General features: G+C 41.3%; 1 protein-coding gene across 1 annotated transcript in view; it reads left to right on the top strand.

The window, feature by feature from the left end:
* Nucleotides 1-24,450, top strand: part of LOC134410567 (solute carrier family 2, facilitated glucose transporter member 11-like) — a 39,302-nt gene that overhangs the window by 10,295 nt on the left and 4,557 nt on the right. The window contains exons 5-11 of the mRNA XM_063143894.1: nt 1,129-1,258; nt 2,439-2,587; nt 6,245-6,432; nt 8,266-8,376; nt 8,776-8,877; nt 12,907-12,982; nt 14,111-14,238. Of these exons, the coding sequence (XP_062999964.1) occupies nt 1,129-1,258; nt 2,439-2,587; nt 6,245-6,432; nt 8,266-8,376; nt 8,776-8,877; nt 12,907-12,982; nt 14,111-14,238 (884 nt within the window). The remainder of the gene's footprint in view (nt 1-1,128; nt 1,259-2,438; nt 2,588-6,244; nt 6,433-8,265; nt 8,377-8,775; nt 8,878-12,906; nt 12,983-14,110; nt 14,239-24,450) is intronic.

Raw genomic sequence — 24,450 nt, 5'->3', positions numbered from 1 at the left:
TCACAAAAATTAAAACCATTCAAAGTATAAAACAACAGTATAAAACCATAATATAAAAGCTCAACCAGATAAAAACAGCAACAATGCAAAATTACAAATTTAAAACACCAAGTTAAAATTTATTTATAGACTGTTAAAATGCTGGGAGAATAAAAAGGTCTTCACCTGGCGTCTAAAAGCATATAATGTAGGTGCCAAGCAAACCTCCTTAAGGGGCTCATTTCACAGCCGGTGTGCCACAGCAGAGAAGGCCCTCCTCCTAGTAGCCACCTGCCTCACTTCCTTTGGCTCTTTATTATAAAGAGCCACAATGCCAGAAATGGTGAGGTGGCACTATGAAAATGTTTAAAATAAATAAATAAAATGGAGGAGAGAGCGAGAGCAGCTGCATGCCATGGCAGCCCTTTGTTGAGAGAGAGAGGACTGTGGGAAGAAGACAGGAAGTGGAAGTGATAATAGTTAGCAGAGAGTCATTCTAGACATTCTAGTTTGCAGAGAGCCCCTGTCTGATCAGGCAGGGACTCTCTACTAACTAGAACTATTGCACCCTATTGGTGGCAAATAGATATAGTGAGACAATGCTTGTTGAAGTCCAACTTCTAACACCCCTTCTCATCGTCTCGTACTCACAACTCCTATAACTTCACGAAGATGCTGGAAGCTATCTTTAGGTAGTGGCTTTGCAAGAACATCTGCCAGCATCTCTTCTGTCAGGCACCGGCAAACCTAAACTCTTACATTATTCTGTCTTCTACCTTGGCTTAATTCTTAATTCTTGCTCAACCACACTGCCAGGACAAAGTGGAGATTCTAAAGGCAACCCACACACAGATGCATGCATGCACATACATGCGTACGTACACACACACACACACACACACACACACACACACACAAGTAACAGTGCAACACCACTGTTTGGTGACACAACTTGATTACTTCTGAAAGCCAGCTTTCATGTACCCGTCATGTACGGTTCAAACTGGCAGGTTTCATGTGTGGTAGAATATTGTAATACAATTTCAGAGGTTTGGTGTTAAACCTTTCTAATAATAATAATAATAATAATAATAATAATAATAATAATAATAATAATAATAATAAATGTAACTTTTCTCTTCATTGTAGGTATATGCCTGAACATCCATGGACCATACCTTGGAGAAGTTTCTCCCAAAAAGTTTAGAGGTTTTGCAATTGCCACAGCCTCTGTGTTTTTTTCACTAGGAAAGGCCTTGGGGCAAATTATGGGTTTAAGGTAAAGTCACCATAGTCACTGGCACGCCACACCACCTCTATTTATTCTCTCCCCCCTCCCATCACACACACACACATACACTCCCTCTTTCTATCCATATTTAGGACAACTAACTACAATGGATTACCTTGTAGTTGACACTGCAAAGCTGGGCTCTCCAACATGGTGCCTTTGAGTCTTGGTGCCTCCACCCAAGCTCACTGTCCCTCCTATAAAAATTAATTGGAAGACTGGCATGATGGAAATTGAGGCCCGGCCCGGCCCTCCAGCACCATCTTTACTTGGATTTCAAAGAGTGGTTTTGTGTTTCAGAGTCCAGAGCTCCACCGCTACCTTTACTGTGGTTCTTTTCTTTTAGTCTCACCAGTTTGTAATGTTTCAGTGTTTCAGCTAACAGGAAGTTTTTCTTAGTATTTTGGCCAGGTATGTCCAATCTAAACTTCATAGAGTCATCCCATGAAGCTGATTGGTGGGAGATTCAGGACAGATAAAAGGAAGTAGTAATTAAACTATGGAACTCACTACCACAAGATGTAGTGATGGTCAACAATTTGGATGGCTTTAAAAGAGGGTTAGACAAACTCCTGCATGAGAAGCCTATCAATGGCTCCTAGTCCTGATAGCTATGTGCTACCTCCAGTATTAGAGGCTGGAAGTCTATGTCCACCAGTTCCTGGGGAACATTGGCAACAGAATGCTTTTGCATTTGTGCCCTGGTTGCTGGTTGGCCACTGTGTGAACAGAATGCTGGACTAGGTGGACCTTTGGTCTGATCCAGCATGGCTCTTCTTATGTTATGTTCAAACATGTAACTTTTCTTCCTCTTTCCTCTTGAACCATTTTTATTATTACAATATCCTCTTTGGGATATTGTGGAGAGCCAGTGTGGTGTAGTGGCTAAAGTGTTGGACTGGGAGTCGGGAGGTCTGGGCTCTAGCCCCACTGGCCAGGGAAACCCACTGGGTGACATTGGGCCAATAATAAAAATAAAAATAAAATTGTGTATTGACCATATCAGAGCTGCACGTTGGGATTTTGGGGGTGGTGATTCTCTAACTGTGAGGCCTGGAATACCGTTGGGTTTGGGTTTTTTAGCATGGAAATGAGGTATTCTTAGCTTTTGTCTCCTAGCCCCTATCACAGAATTCTCTGATAAAACACAGATGCCTTTTCTTGACAGAGATCTTTTAGGCACCACATCTTTATGGCCTTTCCTGTTGGCTCTGTGTGGAATACCAGCACTGCTGCAGCTGCTCCTGTTGCCGTTCTTCCCAGAATCTCCTCCATTCCTGTTGATTCAAAAGGATGATAAAGTAGGCTGCTTAGCAGGTAATATTTAGGTTTTTTTGCTTACAGTGAAGGGAAAGGGATGAGTCTCACCACCTAATTGTAGTCATTCAGTGATTATGTGAAGGATGCTGGAATGTAGGAACTAAGCCAGGCCAGCAAAAAAACATTGTGGTATGTTACTGAAAAACATGTGCTGTTTTTCACTGAAAAACATGTGCTTCAGTAGTGGAGACTGGGGATCTGTGAACTGGATATCTCATTGAAGTGATTTTGCCCAGGTTCCTGATGACAGGTCAGGGAGCAGAATCGATCTTAAAGCCAGCCAGTGCTGAAGCAACATCCGGTCATCAGTTGGAAAGTAATCTAGTCCAACCTCCCATTGCCAATGCAGGAATTCCATTGCTGCAGCATCCCTGATAGGTGGTCTTCCAGCCTCTGCTTAAGAAATTCTAAAGAAGGAAAGAGGGAAGTCTGTTAGACAACTCAAACCATCAGGAAGTTTGTCCTAATGTTTAGTCAACATCATTTAGAATTGCCTGCCTGGTGGAAATGTTGCAGATATCATGCAACATTTAGATAGCATAGTGCCTAGGCAGAGTCAGTTTTCATGGTCCATGTTGGTACCAACGATTTAGTCATGAGGTGCTGGAAGCCAAATTTAACTTGTTAGGTAGGAGGCTGAAATCCAGGACCGTCGAGGTGGCTTTCTCTAACAGGCAAAGCTGAGAAGTCTCAATGCTTGGATGAGACAGTGGTGCAGAGGTTCAGATTTGTTAGGCACTGGGGAACATTTTGGGACAAGCTGGGCCTGTACAAGAGGGGACGGCTCCACTTAAACCTAAATGGAACCAGACTGCTGATGCTACACATAAAACAGGTGGCAGAGCAGTTTTTAAACTAAACCCTGGGGAAAAGCAACAGGCACTAGAACCATCCAGTTCAGGTTAAATCATCCAGAGGGGTTAAAGATGAAAATGTTTTTGATTCCCCAGATGTACAAGGAGATAAATAGGCCCTGAGTATATGGTAGAACATAATAGCCAATCATGATGGCCTAAGTGTAAAAAATTCACATGCCAGAGACATCTGGAGAGGGACACCGTGTATATATGCAATATATATGCACCGTGTTTATATGCAAATACTCTGAGCCAAAATGGGAGAATTGGAGTGCTTGGTTTCAAAGGAGAACCTGGACATAGCAAGCATTACAGAAACCTGGTAGAATGGAGATAACCAGTGGGATATGGCCATCTCTGAATATAAACTCTACAGGAAGGACAGGGAAAGGCGTACTGGGGGCGGTGTTGCTCTGTACATCAAAGAGGGCATAATGTTGAGCAGACTAGACCACCTAAATTGTGGTAAGAGCGGGAGTCCCACTCCTCCTATGGAGGGAGTTCGTTGTCTAGCCGTGAGTCAATGTGAGACAGACAAGCGGGTAAGGTTCAAACAACAGTTTCTGTTTATTGAGGCAATTGCATCAAGCTCACACAAGCAAGATAGTGAGAGCCCCGTTCTGTTGTTACAAGCTGTTATTTTATACACATTAGATCTTTCAAGGCTCACATCTTTTTGATATATTTCAGAAAATGGCAGTGTGCCAAGTTTTCTCAGTTAAAAGTGATACTTCCTGCTTTTGCTAGGTAAGCAGCTGGAAAATTCCACTCAACCCCCAAATTTGGGTGTCTGTAGTTTTCTTGCTGGATACACACTTTGCACTTCTTTTATCTAATCTAAAGCAAGAGTTGTTTATAGCTGGCTGGGTGGTTTAGAAGACGTCTTCTAGTGACACTTCAAGAGCTTAGTAAATTTTCCACAAAATGGGTCACATTCTTCCACAGAAGTGCTGTGGGTGACAATTTATTTATTTTATTTTATTTATTACATTTCTATACCGCCCAATAGCCGGAGCTCTCTGGGCGGTTCACAAAAATTAAAAACATTCATAATATAAAACAACAGTATAAAACCATAATATAACATACAATAAAAAGCTCAACCAGATAAAAACAGCAGCAATGCAAAATTACAAATTTAAAACACCATGTTAAAATGTATTTATAGATTGTTAAAATGTTGGGAGAATAAAAAGGTCTTCACCTGGCGTCTAAAAGCATATAATGTAGGTGCCAAGCGAACCTCCTTAGGGAGCTCATTCCACAGCCAGGGTGCCACAGCAGAGAAGGCCCTCCTCCTGGTAGCCACCTGCCTCACTTCCTTTGGCAGGGGCTCACGGAGTAGGACCCCTGAAGGACAATACAGGGCCCCAAGCAAAATTTAGTGCTAAGAACATGCTTTCGTCCTCCAGACCAGAATGCTCAGGGTGACCTTGAGATGGAAAATGAAATCAGCGAGGCCTCCAAACGAGTGCTGGACTAGATGGATCCTTGGTCTGATCCAGAATGGCTCTTCTTATGTTCTGATCTCTGGAGCAGCAGAAAACAAATTTATTCCATCACCTGTGTGACAGCCCTTGAAATATTTGAAGACGGTCATCAAACAGCCTCTTCATTGTCTCTTCCCCAGACTAGACATACCCAGTGTAAAGGAAGAGCGCCCAGCAACCAGCTGGCTTCTTGACTGGATTTAGCACGGATCCCTGGGCCCAGACACTCACAGCTCACAACGTGAGGTTTAAGACCATTTATTAGGAAAAGGGTAGGAATACATTGGGATTAGCAGAATAAAATATCATAAAAGCATGCATATATATGAGAACCCAGTGCAAGCAAGCTAAAAACTAAAACTACAATTTCATACGTCACCCCAGACCGAACTCAGCCGACACCCCCTGTTCCCTTCACAGGGGATAACTTTATACCATTCTTTTCATTCCTTCCCCCCTCCCTTCAGCTTTGATGCATGGAGTGTCTTCACACCTCTCGCCCGGGATGGTTAATCACTCAAGGACAAGACAGTTACAATCGGCCTAGCTCCAGTCTTCTCCCCCATACAGCTGTCTGGTTCTTATCTCTCTTCCTATGAAACCATAAAATTCACAAATTAAAAGACATGCCAGTCCCAAGGTCCGGTTAACCCTCACCTTACCCTTACACCCAGCTTTCCTCATAGGACTCCAGGCTCCTTACCATTTTTCTTGGCTCCTCTGCACATATTCCAGTTTGTTGAAACTCTTGTTAAACTACCGCAAGGTGGCAGAAATGCTTGCCAAGGAGCAAGTGGCTTCTGCACATGAACAGTCTCTCCTAGCATGGCTGCAGGACAAGCCCACACTGTGCTAGGCAGGCCTCACGTTTCAGCCTCCATAGTATGGGTGGATGATTTAATTACTAAAGGGACCTGCACATCCACCCACTGTGGGGCTTTTGAAGCATATAGACAACCTCCAGACCAGAATTCTGTCAAATTCCAGCTCAAAACCAGAAGTTTGGGAAAGAATCCAAAGCCCCAAATTCAATCCTGCTGATATGTTTCTTCTAATCAATGCTTCTTTAAACCCAACTTCTCTTCACAAATGTGGTGCTGTTTCTCCAATCAGGTCCTATTCTGTCTATAACTTTCCATTGCGGGTGAGGCAGATGGAAGGTGCAGATGATAATTATTTGGCTGCACCTGTGTGATATCTGGTTTCTTTTAATGACATTGAAATGTTATCTTTTTGATCAGCTGACATATTGATAATTGAATGGATCAATCTTTGAATCACTGTGCTATGTTTTTTCTCCCACAAAGCCATGAAGGACCTCTGGGGTGAAGGACATTACCAAGTTGAGATGGAGGACATGATGAAGGAGAAGGTGGCCACAAGGAATGCCAAGACCTTGACTGTCCTGGAAGTGATGAGGGAGCCATTGTTGCGGTGGCCCTTGTACATCACCATTCTGCTGATCATGAGCATACAGCTCTGTGGCTTGAGTGCAGTTGAGTAGAAACAATAATTAGAATCAATAATTAGAAGCAAGTGAAACTTCTCTTCTTCAGGCTCCCACATTCTCCTATTTATTAACTATCTGATTTATTTTGGGTGCATCCATATTAGAAGTTGGATCTAGGAAACTACCTTCCTTGGGTATTAAAATATTTGTGCTTACATGGAGCCTGCCTTCATGGCGGTATCATTGTTGTGGGGTGGCGGTGAGTAATCTTAATGAAGGCAGGCTGGAGGAGGCAGCGTGGATTTTCTGGTGGCCATTCAGCTCTCTGTACCTCGCCTGGTTTCTGGCAACCAACGAGAGGTTGCTGCCTGTCCAGGAATTCCCGCTACATGACATGTAGTCAGATGGTGGAAGAGCCGTAGCAACCTCGCTCCAGTGGGAAAAGTCAAGGTAAGTTCCTGACTTTTCTGCTGTGCATGTTTGTGTATTTGCCCAGCGGTGGCTGTGAATCAGCAGCTGTGTCATATAATCAATGCGGCGCTGATTTGCAGGCACCACGGGGCAAAGACCATGTTTAGACAACCCCATGAAAGAATTACAGCACTATTTTGTCTGTAAAGAGATAGGCTTTAAAAAACCACACTCTGTGACCTTTCCGCTATCGCCATTTCTGCCATTTGCATGTTTTGGATTTGTGCTAAAAGAGTTAATAATTTAAAACTTTTTTTAACTTCCTGGAGAAATTTTGCAATAGGGGGTTAATTATAAAAACATTACAGCACAAATGTCAAAATATGCTTTAAAAAATACAAATTTGATTTAAAAATGACATGCTCAGATGGATTGGCCTTTTTACTGCCCACATAGCAGAAGAAAAATTGTCATGTCTGCTGTTGGCTGGAAAGTCAAATGCAGTTCCACTTGAACCTTACAGCAGAAGGACCTGCCTATTTGGGAACACTCTGCCTTTAATACCCTGCACTTTCAGACCTGTAGGACTCCCAAGGCAGTTTACAAAATATATTAAAATAACAAAATATGAAACACTATAAAATAAAACACCACACATTTATAGGAACAGTAGTGTTGTCAAAAACAAAATGGCAGGTGTGATGTCTCATTCCTCCTAGGATGTTGTACGCCGCGTGTAGACAGAGGGGAAGATCTCACAATAACGATATTGTGAGATCCTCCTTCCTCCATCGCGCTAGACCTGGTAGGTCTAGCCATGGCTTTAGAATACTGATTATCTCCCTCAAGATCTGATGTGGGAACAAAAGGGGATTGTGGCTATTATTATTATTATTATTATACTGCTGTGCCTCCACCTATGCTCAATTGACCTTTATATTTGTAAATAAATACAAATATTAACAAATGCCATTAAACCTACGGTGGCCTCTTTCTAAAGGAAATCAAAGCTGCATACCCTTAGAACTTGTCATTGTTTAGAGAAGTGGGCAACCAAAGCCACATTTGAAAATAATAATAACAATAATAATAATAATAATAATAATAATAATAATAATAATAATAAATTTATTTCTTACCCGCCTCTCCATTCTGATCGAGGCAGGGATCAACAATAAACGATAAAATACATAAAACTGAATTAAAACATAATGATCCCCTTTTCAAAAGCAAACACATGGCTGCTGACAAATAGCACATGACAGTACAGCAAAAGCAAGATAAAATCCAGCACATAATAAACAAACCGTACAGCAAGATACAAAGCAACTTTAAAACTAGAGCCATAAAGTCAGAGTCCTTTTATTAGAGGAGTTTTAAACACTTTTGCCAGCAATATCATTAAAGCAATGTTCATCCCCTCTATCCTTACACCCTTCTCACAATATTTTGATTTGGCTATTCCAGATCTACTTCTATGCCTTTGAAGTTTTCCGTACAGCCAAGCTTGAGGAAGCACTCATCCCTTATGTGACCCTAGGGGTCGGCATATGTGAATTTGCCTCTGTCATCCTGTGTGTAAGTCCCACCTAGCTGAGGATTGGAAAAAGAGAATAATAGAAATCGCAAGCAGTCTGATGTCTTGGTTTGAAGTGTTGGCTCCTTCTGATGATGAACATGATCATAGAGAACCAAGCAAGGAAGAGCCACAGTGATGACTCATGGTGGCTGCATGTCCATGGCCTGGTTGGATATATGAGGGGAGTGGGCAGAGGGACTGGTCTCAGACCTGAGGCTCACCATGGCCTAGAAGCTCTATTATGAATGGACCACTTGTTGGATGGAAAAGTGGTTGTGCTTGAAAAAAATCCCCCCTCCAAATTATCCTGAGCAAACATCACATGCTCAGTAGACTCACCCCAGTGACCTTGCTGGCTGGAATTTTGCTCCCAATGATGATCTTTTTCAACCAAACAGAGCACCATCATTGACCACGTTGGCAGGAGAATTCTACTGTGGGGAGGTTATGGGATGATGGCTTTGGCAATGGCACTCCTCATCCTGACCCTCTCTCTTCAGGTGAGCAAAGTCTTCTTTTCTATTCTTCTAAGCGGTCCCTGTTTCCATCTACCATATGTGAATTACTATGTGAATTACCCTGTCCTGCTCAGGGTAGGCAGTTTCCTCCTTGATAACAGTGTTTTGTTTTTATGATGGGATGTGGGGTGTGGATCAAATGTCCTGCAATTTGAGAACCATTTGTCCCCCCTGACAAAAGGCCAGTCACATGTGGCAGGGAGTTGGACTCGATGGCCTTATAGGCACCTTCCAACTCTGCTATTCTATGGTTCTATGATAATTTGTGGAAATGAGGGACACTAGAATCTAGCATTCCTGGAAGGGCAGACTGGAGGTTAGGCCTATGGCAGCATTGAATTTTGCACAAAGCACAAACACTTCCATGCTCCCCAAGCAATCAGAGAAAGAAAATGGGGGTGGGGGTGGGGAGAGATTGGGATAGCTAACCATATTTATGAAATGTCCTCCCCCCACCATGTTGGTTCAGCTCGAGATGTGCCAGAACATCATCACAGAACATATGCATTGCAATCATATGTTCTGAGATTTGAACACCCAAGATTGTTGGCTTTTTAACAAAAAGAATATCAGGTTTGGAAATGTCTCTGCTTGACAGCTACTCAAAATATGCAATACTGGGCTAGATGGATCATCCAAATGCCCATCTAGTCCAGAGCACAACATGTGGAATTGTGGATGATTATGGTGGTTCTGTTGAACAGAATTGTAGGTGGGTGCTTTAAATTGCAGTTTCCATGCTTTTCAGTGCATAATTTGTAAGTCCCTTTTCTTAAATGGGGGAGGGGGTTGACGTTAGAGTATAAAGTATGTTCCTACTCTAATCTTTGTTGCTAAATCTCAGAAGCACCCACTGCTATTGCCTTCACCTTCTTGACTTGGTTGCCTATAATTAACCTTCACAGTACCCCAAACCTAGGATACATCCAGGCAACTGATCTTAATAATTCACAGCAGCATCTAATAGAACCAAATTTCCTGAAGGGTTCTTTGGTTATCAGACAAGCTGGAAATGCCATATCATAGTGGCATCGGAATCCGTTGTAGCCATCTTGACTACCATTCTTTGGCAGACAGGGGGGAGTCGCGAGGAGGGCACTTTTCTGGAGTCCCAGAGAAGCGCCTCCTCGCCGCCACCCCCTCACATGCTCCCATCGCAGGGGCTTAGAAAAGGCCCCTCCTTAGGGAGGACTCCATAGAGGCTTTCCCCCCTCCCACTCTTATGGCCGCTGCCAATGAGTGGAAGAAAAAAAAAGCTTCCCTATGGAGTCCCTGTGGATGTCAGCTACTGCTTGCAATCAGGGTGCTGTTTCTCCGTGTTGTCTCCCAACACGGAGAAACAGCTTCCGGTTTTGTTTTATTTTTGTTTACAGAGCAATCCTCTGTATGTTTATTCTGAATTAAGACCCACTGAGACTTTCTCCCAAGTAAATGTGCACAGAACTGCAGCCTTTACATTTGTTTTAATTCTTGGGGACTATGTGCGTGCAAACACAAGAGTGCCATGCATCTAGTTTAATGCATCTCAGTGCTTGCAGATGGGTGTTAAGATGATTACATGTGGTTGAGGTTTTTTAATTTGAGAAGAATAAAGCTTTGCATGTAAACATCACAATATTAAAGACAAAATACTACAAAGCAATGTACTGTTTTCAACCTTTTTCCATTTTAGGGGTGTGTGGAGGGAGTACTGAGACTGATTTCTTAATTTCATGGTTTGATCTGTATACAAAACTAAACGCAGAAATAAATAAATTTGAAAGGTCCATCCACAGCCCCTTTCCTAACAATTAATTAGCTTCTAGCTAGAATGACAAATGTGAAAGATTAATATGAATATAGAATAAAAGTGGCAAACTTCAAGAGGCAGCTGTAGGCCCCTTCCAACTCTGCTATTCTATGATTCTATGAACTGAAGATCTGAAAAACTACGCGTTTAGCTACTGAATCCATTTTCTTCAACAGAAAAGTACTCAGCAAAATTAGCCTGTACATTGCACTAATAACCAACAAATAACCTACTCCAAAAACTGAACTTTTCTGAGAATATTGTACAATCCTATATGTAGTTTTTAAGGTGTGTTCCCCCACCCCACCCGAGATCTAACTATACAGGCAAAAAATAAAAATAAAGGCATAGCTTCTATGCATATCTTCTTGGAAGTAAGTCCTATAAAACACATAAACTTACTTCTGAGTATATATGCTTAGAACTCTGCTGTAAGGTAAACTTTTCAGGAAATAAAATTATCAATGTACTAAAAATGAAGATTAATCTAACTATTTATGAACCTAGCCAGACTTCTTTAATAATAATAATAATAATAATAATAATAATAATAATAATAATAATATCAACGGCTTATATTTTCTACTCTGGCATATGGTAGTAACAATTATCCTAGATGTTTATATACATGAATCATATTATTCCAAAAGTATTAGAGAGCCAAACATAGAAATGCTTGCATTTATTTAGTGGGAACACCACATTTCTATCACCATGATCATTTTGGGACAAATTAGGTTTCTAAAACCCCAGAGAAAAAGGAACCCAAGGATATACAAATCTGTTTTCCAGTCTGGGATAAGTATCTTATAAAACACAGTCAACATTGCTCTTCAGGTGTTATTATTTCTTAAATAATCATTATCAAATGCTATTTCTTTAATGTACTTGTCATCCCCAGCTCTTCACTGGCAAGTGAAGAATGACTTACGTAAAAATATTAAAAGAAATCATAATTACAATTTTAGAAAGCCCATAAGACAAAACATAACCAGTCAAGCTGATAATATTTCCAGCTTTAAAATGAATTCCTGGAAAAATAACATTGCTTTATATGAAATAACTTTGTTTATCCACCCGACATCATCTAAGATGGACTCATTCAGTAAGCCTCAAATTATATTTCTGTTTCATATACTGTGTCATTATTATAAAGAAACAGGAAACATTAGGAAAAACTTCCTGACTGTTAGAGCAGTACGACAATGGAACCAGTTACCAGGAGGTTGTGGTCTCTCCCACACTAGAGGCATTCAAGAGGCAGCTGGACAGCCATCTGTCAGGGATGCTTTAGGGTGGATTCTTGCACTGAGCAGGGGGTTGGACTCGATGGCCTTGTAGGCCCCTTCCAACTCCACTACTCTATGATTCTGTGATTCTAATTACAATTTTAGAAAGCCCATAAAACAAAACAAGCTGATAATATTTTGAGCTTTAAAATGAATTCCTGACGTTCCTGATGTTGTGTTTAACATGAGATCCCTCCTTTGTTTACACGTGAGGCACGACGACCTCAAGAAGAAAGGAGTCACACCCGCCATTTTTTATTATTTAAAGGAGAAGCAGCGCATGAACACTCGTGCGCTTAATTTAGTTTCCCCACTCCCCCCACCCTAATCCCGATGGGCGCAGCGGGTGCGTGTGTGGCTCCTGGCTCCACGCGAGGAATTACGCAGAGCCAGGTCAAACCGTGGCAACGGGCCACACGTTCCGCTGTCTTGGGCTCGGCCCAAGACCATGGAAAAAGCGGGCCCAAAGGGGAGGGCTCTACCCCAGGGCAAGGGAGGGATCACCCCTCCTTGGTCCCGGGAGCCCCTGTGTATCGTGGATGCACAGGGACGATCCCGGGGTTCGCCCCGTGATAAATCCTGGTCTAGCTAAGGCCATAGTTTATCCACCAGACATCATCTAAGATGAACTCATTCAGCAAGCCTCAAATTATATTTCTGTTTCATATACTGCCTCATTATTATAAAGAAACAAAGGAGTGGCAAAAAATAAAGTCAATTCTGATAAGCCAGGGATAAGGGACAGCAGTAAATATGTTTAGAGCTGTGGCCACAACTAATTTTATGCTTTAATAAAATATTTATACAGAAGTTATAGACCCATAGACCTTGCTGTCCAATTTGTTTGATATAAGTAGTACTCTGAATCCGGTAATCACTGCTGAGCGTGTCACCGTTATTTTAATCATCTCTTCCCTTTTGCCTGCTTTCCAGGATCAGTTCACATGGATGTCTTACTGCAGCATCACCCTCATCTTCTTGTTCACTGTCTTCTATGGAATTGGCCCATGTGAGTAAATCAGAACAAGGTGACATGGGCTGGACCAGAGGATGATTTAGGCACTGCCAGGTAGAGTTTTGTTAAAAGGGCAGGGGAAGGGGTACACCAAACAGAACTGAAAATCTAAACAATGGGTGATCTTCTTGTTGTTGTATTTATAGGCCACCCTATAGCAGAGTTCTCAGGGAAGCTTAATCATTCAATAGCAATAAAAAAACACCCAACAATAACGTAATAAAAAAAGAGAAAAACAGAGGAAAAACAGCAGCAGGTGTTCAATTTGAGATTCAACAAGCCAGGGCCCAAATCTCACTTTGAACCAAAGGTGTCTCTTGCTAAAGAAATTAGTACTCAGTGGGCACAATCCAGAACACCCTGCAGTTCTGCTCTAGAATTCCACTGGGGTTTTGAACTGCTGGGAGAGATAATCCAGGGAAGTACACTTGGGCCTTTGCTGAAACTGAAAATCTAACTGAAAATCCAGGGGAGAGGAGAGGAAACCTTGCGTTGTGAATAACGTGAGATCTCACCCTCGTTTACACATAAGGCGCGACGGCCTCAAGTAGAGAGGCGTTGTGCCCGTGATTTCTTTTATTTTTTAAAGGGCCGTCTGCGCACGAGCGCTGGAGCAACTAAAGGTAGGGATTATTTTTTTAAAAAATATATATATATTTCCCCGCTCCCCCCACTCTAGCCCCAATGGGTGCAGTGGCTCCTGGCTCCGCGCAAGTAATCGCGCTGAGCCAGGAAAAGATACAGAAACGGGCCACACGCTCACAGTCTTGGGCTCAGCCCGAGACCGTGGGAAAAACCGGGCCCAAAGTGTAGGGCTGCTTCCTGCGGCCAGGGAGAGAAGATCCCTCTCTGATTCTGGGATCCCCTGTGCGTCATCTGGACGCACAGGGGCGATCCCGGGTATCAGCCCGGGATAACCGCTGGTCTAGCTAAGGCCTTGATCTCAACCAGGAAAGCTGTGTCCACATACACCAAACAGTCCCCTGAGCTGGGGTTAACCAGGCAAAATTGGTGTTTGTAAGTTGTTGAAATACCACTGATGGGTTCACTTTTGTGAAGCACATAATATGAAAATTCCAGTTAGAAAAAGGATGACCATTATTTTTTTATTGTCCTTTCTAGCTGGCGCTATCGTCTCTGTTATGATAGAGGTTTTCAACCAATCAGCCAGACCATCAGCATTTGTCATCGCAGGCTCCATCAGCTGGGTGGGCCTCTTTGTCACTGGGATGGGCTTCCCATTTGTTGTGGTGAGTGCTCCCTTGTGGTGGTGGCCATTTCGTGGCCAGAAGCAGAAATATGAAACATTCCAGATATAAGAACATGGCTGCCCTGAATGTGCCAGTAGGGGTTTAGAGGAATGTGTTATTTCAGAGCTTTCGCACCTTCTCAGAGGTCTGTATTTAATTTCAGAGAAATGTGTTAGTTTTACACAGCATGTTTCAGAGTCTTTCCCCCTCTAACTAATTTCAGAGATCTGATTTTAATGCAGCACTTTTAATGCATTTCCACCACTACATTATACTTTAATTTCAGAAAAGGATTTGTGTTTTAAAGGAATGTTAAAGGAATGTTAAACACAGGAACCCCCCTGCTTTCCTTCTCCCTTTCATCCCAAACTCTTTGCTACCTTCCCCCCATGACATTTCTGAAAAGTTCAGGGGAGGCTCAGGGTGGGCAATGTGTACCTCAGAAATCTTAACAATAGCAGAAACACTTGAGAACAATATTTTAAGACTGAAAACCTTGCAAAGAACTTTGGTATAGAAATGTAATACATAAATATTATATTATTATTAACCACATAATGCCTTGAACCCACCTGGAATAGAAAGGAATGGCCTGGAATGGCAACTTCCCAGCAACCCAAGCCAACCAAATTCACTAGTCATACATAACTACATGGGAGGGATGCAAGGAGCCACAAAAACTCCACAGAAACTATGATCCAATACTGGAGGATTTTGTGTGATTGGAGAATTTTTGTGCTCACTTGCAGGGTGGGTAAAAATCAATGGTTTTTTAAAAAATCAGATTTTTTTTGAGTTAAATTGGATTTTTTTGAGTTAAATTGGATTTTTTTGAGTTAAATTGGATTTTTAAAATAAAATGCTTTTTGAGGAAAATCTATCTAAAGATAGTTTTCTATTTAAGATACATAACCAAAGGTTATTCATCATGAAATAAGGATTAGTTTTTAATTATGTAGCATGAGGCTGTTTAAATTTTTTGGTAAATGAATTCCATTAATCCATTCACAATGTCATGCTCTTCCAGAGGCGTCTGTAAGATTATTTTTCTCCTTCCAATAAAGTACAGCAGAAAAGTTGTCCAAATATGAATGATTAACCTATTAAACTGGAGATAGTTCACCTTGCAATAATTTTGTAATTATCTATATATGATGTGTTTCTAATAGTATAACCAAATCAGTATTTTTTTTATATAACTGTAGGACTAATCTGAAAAGTTGCTATTCTAAAAATGAAACCATCTGGTTGTAAATATTAAGATTATACCAGCAAGAATGAGTCTTTGGTAACTCTGAGTTGTGTAAAATATAGCGAGGAAAAGTTCACTTTTGGGGGGTGGGGTGGAAGTCACATGATTAAATTGAGTCTTTCTGAGTAGTGATTTAAATTGTGATTTAAATCAAATTGATTTAAATCGAATGCACCCTGCTCACTTGGGAGTTGCCTTTCTGGACTAGTTTGAATCATTTAGACTATTGCCCGGAACAGACATAGTTCATGAGGACATTTTGTGGCTCATTGCATCACTCCCAAGCAGTTCTATGTGACTGAAGAATTTTGTTGGTTTGGCTCACTTTGAAGTTGTCGTTCCAGACCTTTTTCCAGAATATGGACTATTGCCTAGAATGGTTACTAAAATGTGGCTTCTGCAGCTGTTTTGTGGGTTATTGCATCCCCCCTATTAAGTTATGTGTGCCTGGCTAATTTGGTTGATTTGGTTTACTTGGAGGTTGCCATTTTGGGACATTTTCCAGAATATGGATGATTGCCCAGAATGGGTACCAAAGTGTATGGAATCTTTGTGGCTCATAGAAACACTCCCAACCAGTTATGTGTTACTGGTGACTTCGGTTGATTTGGCTCACTTAAAAGTTGCTGTTCCAGACCATTTTGTGGAATATGGACTATTGCCTGGCATGGCTACTGAAACATGTTTTCTGGGTACATTTTGTAGCTTGATTATATTAATCCCATCTAGACATGTGTGACTTTTCAGTTTGGTAGATTTGGCTCACTTGGAAGTTGCCATTCTGGGCCATTTTTTCGGGAAGATGGACTATTGCCTGGAATGGGCACTGGAATTTGGTTGGCTTGGAAGTTGCCATTCCAGGCCAGTCCATTCTATTCCAGGTGGGTTCTGGGCATTGGTCAATAATCTTTTATAATACAGTAGCATAGGACTTATTACTCGAGATCTACCAGACTCTTTTTGCTAGTTTTTGTTTTAAATTGAAGCTTGAGTATTGTAGACATGCAGAAAATTGTGAACGTTTGAAAACGTTCAAATTCAGACTTTAATAGCTATTAATTTCCTCCATGCCAAACAGGGAGGACAGCCCCTACACCAGTGGGATGATGGACAGCCCTGCTTGGCCAATCAGTGTGGTGCGAAGTTGGGCCCCAGCCATAGCTGCAGGGTTATGCTGTTGCCGCCAGCGCGGAGGGGGAAGAGGATGAGGCAACCAATTGGGGCACGCAAGAAAGGGGTTGTGTGCCATATGCACATTTTGGAGAATGGATTCACTATGCATGAGCCACATCTGCGTTATTCATGAGCCCCTCTGTGGTGAGGGGACTAAGAAGCGGTAAAGAAGTAGGACTACTTGCACCCACGGTGACATGGGTTTTACACTATACAATATTGTAAGAGTCCTAAAATATTGTTCTCAAGTATCCCTAACACGTGCATTATTTTTGATATATATATTTTAAAATAGAGATTGTTCTAGCCCATTCCTTTCCGGCTTTTACACCCTTGCAACAGGTGAAAGAACTGATGTAATTAATTTACAAGGTCCCAGTATTGAGGAAAAGATGGGATACAAATAATAATAATAATAATAATAATAATAATAATAATAATAATAATAATTGGATTTATTTTAAAAGCATTTATACCCCAACTTTTGTCCTCAAAAGGACTCCCAACATAGTGAACAAATACAATTAATAGTTCTTACACAGCACATTGAAAGCCTGTATGCCGATGATACACAATTATATCTCTCATCTCCGGAACTTTCTCCTGATGTTCACGATCGTATCTCGGCATGTCTCTCAGATATCTCAGCCTGGCTGCTTCATCGTCGTTTGAAACTTAATATGGCAAAAACTGAACTGCTTGTTTTTCCTCCTAAACCTTCTCCTCACCTCTCATTCTCTCTTACTGTCAACGATGTCATGCTTACCCCGGTCAAGGAAGCTCGTAGTCTTGGCTTTATATTTGATTCCTCGCTCTCCTTTATTCCTCATATCGAGGCAGTAGCTAAATCCTGTCATTTCTTCCTGTATAATATTGCCAGGATTCGACCATTTTTGTCTGTCTCTTCTACCAAGACTCTTGTTCACGCACTGGTTATCTCTCGGTTGGACTACTGCAACCTTCTTCTCTCTGGCCTTCCTTCGTCTCACATCAGTCCGCTGGTCTCTGTCCACCACTCTGCCGCCAAGATCATCTTCTTGGCCCGCCGCTCTGACCATGTCACTCCACTTCTGAAATCTCTTCATTGGCTTCCAATTCACTCCAGAATCCAATATAAACTTCTCCTGTTGACCTTCAAAGCTTTTCACGGTCTAGCTCCTGCCTATCTCTCCTCTCTCATCTCACACTACTGCCCCGCCCGTGCTCTCCGCTCCTCTGATGCCATGCTTCTCGCCTGCCCAAGGACCTCCACTTCCCTTGCTCAGCTTCGTCCTTTTTCTTCTGCTGCCCCTTACGCCTGGAACGCTCTTCCAGAACACTTGAGAACTACAAACTCAATCACAGCTTTTAAAACTCAGCTAAAAACTTTTCTTTTCCCTATAGCTTTTAAATATTGAGTTTGTTCTGACTCTATACTGTTAGCTTCACCCTACCCGGTGCCTGTTTACCCTACCCTGTGCCTGTTTGCATTCTCTTTCCCTCCTTATTGTTTACTACAACTTTATTAGTTTGTAAGCCTATGCGGCAGGGTCTTGCTATTTACTGTGTAATCTGTACAGCACCATGTACATTGATGGTGCTATATAAATTAATAATAATAATAATAATAATAATAATAATAATAATAATAATAATAACAATCCTATAATCACCAGCAGAAAATTTCTCAAGAGAGACCTTAAAACTGGCAGCAGAGGGTTGCTTTTAGAGACCTTAATACATAACAGTAACAATATCATGCAACCCTTCCTCAGCATCTTGTACCCTTATAAAACAACAACAGTGTTCCACTGTTTAATTTTATCACCTTCTAGGGTATAGCCAGTTACAGGGTGACCATATTTTGGAAACCAAAAAGGAGGACAACATGGCTGCCCCCCAAGGGCCTTGGTCACATGTCTGATTTCACAGCACACAATTAAGACAAACCTGTTCTACATAACATCTTAATGTTAAAATAAAGAACAAATGAGACATTCAATGTATCTGAAAATTTCACTCACTCCTACTTTTATAGCTTTTGCTGTACTTTGATCCTATACTTTGTGTAGCAAAAGTCTCCCCTTCCCTCAAATATAATTTCTGACTGCAAATTCTTCACTGTGTGACCATAGTCTCACCTTTCCTAACATTTAACACTTGTTCCTTTCTCAATATCCATTTTAAGTCAGGATCCATACTCTTAGATTTAGCATACTGCTACCACTAAACAAATGAAGCAGTTGATAAGTGCAGAAAAATCTAGTACAGCAACTAGCATCCAGAAAGAGTATAAAATCCTATTACCCTGCAATCATTAGCCATGGAACCAAATGGACGAAAGGCGTCACTTCTCACTAGTACTTCTTAGCTTGTTTCAACTTCTGGTTTTTCAGTGAGAAACTAATCTAAAAATGTGTGGTTATATCTATGGTTCATACAAGACCATGGTCAGTAGCAATACAAAGAAAGGCCAGAATGGATGACCATTATCACAATGTTAGACAAGGATCTTTCCCTCCTTTTATCCAAATATCTCCTGAATTTACACTGCCTCAGTGCACAAAGAACAGAAATCCTAATCAGGGACCCAAAGAAAACTGCCCAAAGAAATGACAGAAGCAAGTCGCATTGATTTCAATGAAGCTTACTCCCAGATAAATGAATATAGGATTCACATCGCCTCTTCACATCTGTTCATCTTACTCTAGTTAGTGCAAGCCCCTCCTGTCAAGGACAACTACGCATTCAAAGAACCTGGCCTCCTGGATCATGCAACCAGCAGGTGCTCAGAGCCTAGGAGATCCAGACACACTCAAACAAATCAAGCCAAGCCACACTTTGCCGGGACAGAACAATTCTGGGACAAGACAATACTTAGCTATTGACCAGACATAACAGTCATAAACAAAAAAGAAAAACACAATTACTTCATTGAAATAGCAATACCTAATGACAAAAATGTTGTAGAAAAGGGAGAGGAAAAGAGATAAAAATATACCCCACTGGCTATGGAAATTAAAGAACTGTGACAGCAGGTAAAAGTTACAATTATTCCATTAGTCACATCAGTCACCACCATCACATTATTATTATTATTATTATTATTATTATTATTATTATTATTATTATGAAAACCTTCAGAAATTAGGCCTACACCAACATCCAGAAAGTAGTCAAAGTTAAAACTTGTTTAATAGTCAGGAAATTTCTGAATCAGTAAAAGACAGCCTGACTTGGCAAAGCTCATCTTGTTCATCAACCACCATGAGCAAGAAAAGAGACATAATAATAATAATAATAATAATAATAATAATAATGGCAACCCTGTTAATTTTTTAAAAGATTTTTTTTAAAGAAGGATGAACAATTATCAGCAATTCTTACAAAACATATGTCATGCCAATTATATCAAAGCAAATTGGAGAGGAAGGTCTATGGGTCAAAATTTATTATTACAAAAATGAATTACTATCTTATAGCATGAGCTAGAGACCCACTTCTTCCTTGGCACTACAGAGCAAGTAAGCCCAAATCACTCAAGCAAGCGAGCCAAATGACATACCACACAGGATTGCTAAAAACAACTATCTATGTTGGGAAAGAATTTCCTTCACGACCCAAAATTCCTGATCCCAAGTATGATGACCCAGCAAAGGTTGTGATATTTTGCTGGTCAGAATTTTTTTCAGTAAAACTCCAATGGAAATACCTTAATGAGAGACTTGCCAGCGAGACTGTGGCAAGGCAGCTGTAAAGCCAAGGCCATGCATATTTATTCAGAATTAAGTCCCACAGAGTTCAATGAGATTTAAGGCCCTTAATCACAAATATGTGGTTTCAAAGGTTGCATCCATTTCCAGTTTCATTCAGTTTCAGGCTTCAGAAATGCCTTTTTAGAAATGCTTTTAAAATTAGTTGTAAATGATCTACCACATTTTTTCTTTAATCTTTAAATCCTCTCCAAAGGGTCCTTCCATTAAAAAACAAAAACAAAACCCTGTGGATTCTAACAAGACTTATACTAGGGTGACCATATAAAAAGGAGGACAGGACTCCTGTATCTTTAACAGTTGTATTGAAAAGGGAATTTCAGCAGGTGTCATTTGTATGCATGTCTCACCTGTTGAAATTTTCTCTTCATCTCAACAGTTAAAGCTGCAGGTGCTCTGCCCTCTTTTAAATCTGGCCACAGTATAGCTGCAGTATAGCTCCAGCAGCTTTAACTGTTGTGATGAAGAGGAAATTTCACCAGGTGCGACATGCATACAAATGACACCTGCTGAAATTCCCTTTTCTATGCAACTGTTAAAGATACAGGAGCCCTGTCCTCCTACTTATACATTCAAAAATACTTACAGTCTTTCAGGCAGACCTTGAATTTCCTGAAGGGGAATAAGAGGTAAACTGCCCACTTACTGCCCCCACCCCAACACAGAGATTCAGAGACACACAAAAGAATACACAATCAGAGCAGTCTAGGAATTTGGACACGTAGGCTGTTTCTACACCTGCCTTTTTCCCTGGGATTGTCCCAGGATCATCCCTGTGCATCCAAATGAGACACAGGGTAGGGTGACCATATGAAAAGGAGGACAGGGCTTCTGTATCTTTAACAGTTGCATAGAAAAGGGAATTTCAGCAGGTGTCATTTGGATATATGGAGAACCTGGTGAAATTCCCTCTTCATCACAACGCTTAAAGGTGCAGGAGCTATACTAGAGTGACCAGATTTAAAAGAGATCAGGGCACCTGCAGCTTTAACTGTTGTGAGAAAGAGGAAATTTCACCAGGTTCCCCATATATACAAATAACACCTGCTGAAATTTCCTTTTAAATACAACTGTTAAAGATACAGGAACCCTGTCCTCCTTTTCATATGGTCACCCTAACACAGGGGATCCCGGGAGCAGGTAGGGATGATCCCTCCATTTTCCTGGGATAATCCTTAGGTGTAGAAAGGGCTTTAGCATTAAATCCCCATGTGCTCCAGGGCAGAGAGACAGAGGAGCAAGTAGAACCAATCAAACACATGACACATACCACATGACTTAATGCATCAGCCTTCCCCAACCCATTCTGGCTGGAAATGATTGGAGTTGTAGTCCCAACACATCTTGAAGGCACTGGGTTTAGGAATACGTAATACACAATTGGTTTACTGGACTCCTGCAGTAAACACATTTTTTCTTTCTCCCCCAATCATCTCTCTTTGTCCCCTCCCCTAATTTTCTCTCCCCCTCCTAAATTCTGTGTTTGTGTGTCCCCTAAATTATACCTATTCCTTAATTCAGAAAATAGCTTTTTAAAAAAGTTGGCACTGAGCCTACCAGTTGATTTAAAGCAGCATCCCGCAATGTGGGGCCCTCCAGATGTTTTGGATTACAACTCTCATCATCCCTGATTGCCCATGCTTGCTCAGTCTAATGTAAGTTGTAATCCAACACATATGGACATCACCAGATTGGGTGGGGGCTAGATGGATGGAGAGAAAGAGACAGAGAAAGGGGAAATGGAGTGTCAGAAAGAGAGAGAGAGAAAGCTCCATCCGACGAGCATTTTACTGCACGCTTATTACTGGGCACTGAAGTGGACATTTGTTTCAGGCTGGAAGTGTGGGGAGAAAGGCATAACTTCTGTTTTTTCTGAATGATCTTTCAAGTGTTTACACTCTGTAATAAGATCACAATAACTTCTGAGTGAACTGAGGTTAAAATAGCTTTATGTGCACAGGGACGGTGCCAGACTATTTTGCACCCTAGGCAGGTGAGCTGCTTTCACCCACCCACCCCCACTCCAGCGTACCCTGGCAAGGGGTGCCATCTTGCCCAGCCAGCCGAAGTGAAGCCAGGACACTGGGGTGGGGGGGCCGGCGGGCAGGCGACTTCGGAACTGTGCGCCCAGCCGGAAGCCACTCTGGGAGAGCGACTTCTGAGCGCGCTGTTCCCAAGCCGCCCCCCAACCCCAGCGTTCTGGCTTCGCTTCGGCGCCCACCCAGCCAAAGTGAAGCCAGGACACTGGGGGGGGGGGCGCGGAAGCCGCCCTCTCAGAGCCGCTGTGGGAGAGCTGCTTCCAGGTGCAGCGTTCGGTGCCCCCCTTACCTTGGCGCTCTAGCCTGAGTAGCCTCTATGGTAGCACCGGCCCTGCCTGTGCAGGGAGAAAAATAGTGAAATTGCTCATTTGTTATTACCACAAGCAATAAATCTCTAAAACAGCCTACTCCTGTTATTTCTCCAGATGAGACCAAAACCTACATGGTCCACTGGCTCTACTCTTAATTTTTTTTCTTTTTTATAATTTTATTGTAGCCAAAAAGTGATCAGTTCCCTAACAATTGATATCTAAACAACTGTTATATAAGAATAAGAAAAAAAATTAGAACAATTTTAGGGGGGAAACCACTACAAAAAAGAGAAAAGATAAAGAAAAAAAGATAATAATATAAAAATAACTAAATAAACATATACTAATTAATAACTGTGCTGTATGATCGTCATCTGTTGTTATAATATCTGAATGTACAAAGCTGAAGTGGGCATATATTGTTGTAAGTCCAGTTGTGGTGTGTGTTGAATAAATCTCCACCATATAGCATAAAAGGATAGTGATTCTGTTTTTCCTTGGATTAGAAGCAGATTGTGAATTATTTTTTCTGATATTGCCACTGACCATATATTTCGGTACCATGCCAATAAATTCAAATTGTCCAATTTTTTCCACTGCTGTGTAATTGTCTGGCAAGCGGCGGTTAGTAAAAAATAATAATAAATCTTTACATTTCAACTTACATTAGATCCTTTGTATATAGATAATAAGAATAATTCTGGATCATATATAATCTTTCTCTAGTAATAACCATTAATTCTCTTACTAACATCCAGAATCCCTGTATATGTGGACAAGTCCACCATAAATGAAAATATGTGCCTTTTATCCTACAGGCTCTCCAACAAAGGGGGCTGCATGTTGAAGTAAAATGTGCTAGCTGTATTGGTGTTGCTAGTTGTATTGGTATTGGTGTACTGTGTAGTATTTTCCAAGAAGTTTCTCGAATAGAAGCTGATATTGATCTAAATGGTCTATTGTTCCATAATTTATTCCAGCTAGCCTAATTCCCTTCCAAAATCTCCTTCCCACACTTTCTTCAAGCCCACCATCAGACCCATCTGGGTATCTATTAGGATAGTATAAACTAGAGATATTCCCTTCCCTCCTTCTCCTACCATTAGCATTGCTCGTTCTAATCCTGTTAAGGTTCTCAGTGCATATGTCTTTGTTTTGGGGTCTCTGGTGGGATAAATGTATTTCTTGTAGCCATCCTAGGCCTTGGTTTCCTAGATCAGCTCTAAGCTGTTCTATTGATTTACGTTTATCCTGAGCGTAAAAATCTCTCTATCAAAAATATCCCTTTTTCAAAGATTTAGTGGGTGATAGTAGTATCTATATTACTGGGATATATTTGTAATGGGGTGAGGGGAGACCACACTGAAGACAGTTTGGATTGCCACTTTTTTCAAATTGTAAAAATAGTCTTAGTGTATGGATTTTGAATAGTGTTTAGCACCTTTGTTTTTAAAGGTTGAAAAGGCAGGCCCTATAAAGGGCCCATATTCAACATTTCTTCTTCCAGACGTATCCAGTTTTTGTTTGCCTTCATAATGATAAAGTGGAACTGCTGTAACTGAAATGCTTCATAATATAGGGTGACCATATTTTGGAAACCAAAAAGGAGGACAAAATGGCCGCCCTCAGGAGGCGTGGCCACCCCAACATGCCCACCCCCAAGGCGGAGCCAACTCAACATGTCC

This window comes from Elgaria multicarinata, chromosome 18 (genome assembly GCF_023053635.1).
Source record: "Elgaria multicarinata webbii isolate HBS135686 ecotype San Diego chromosome 18, rElgMul1.1.pri, whole genome shotgun sequence".
NCBI classification, from domain to species: Eukaryota; Metazoa; Chordata; class Lepidosauria; order Squamata; family Anguidae; genus Elgaria; species Elgaria multicarinata.
Note: the sequence above shows the minus strand (reverse complement) of the source record. Positions and strands in the feature narration are given on the sequence as shown.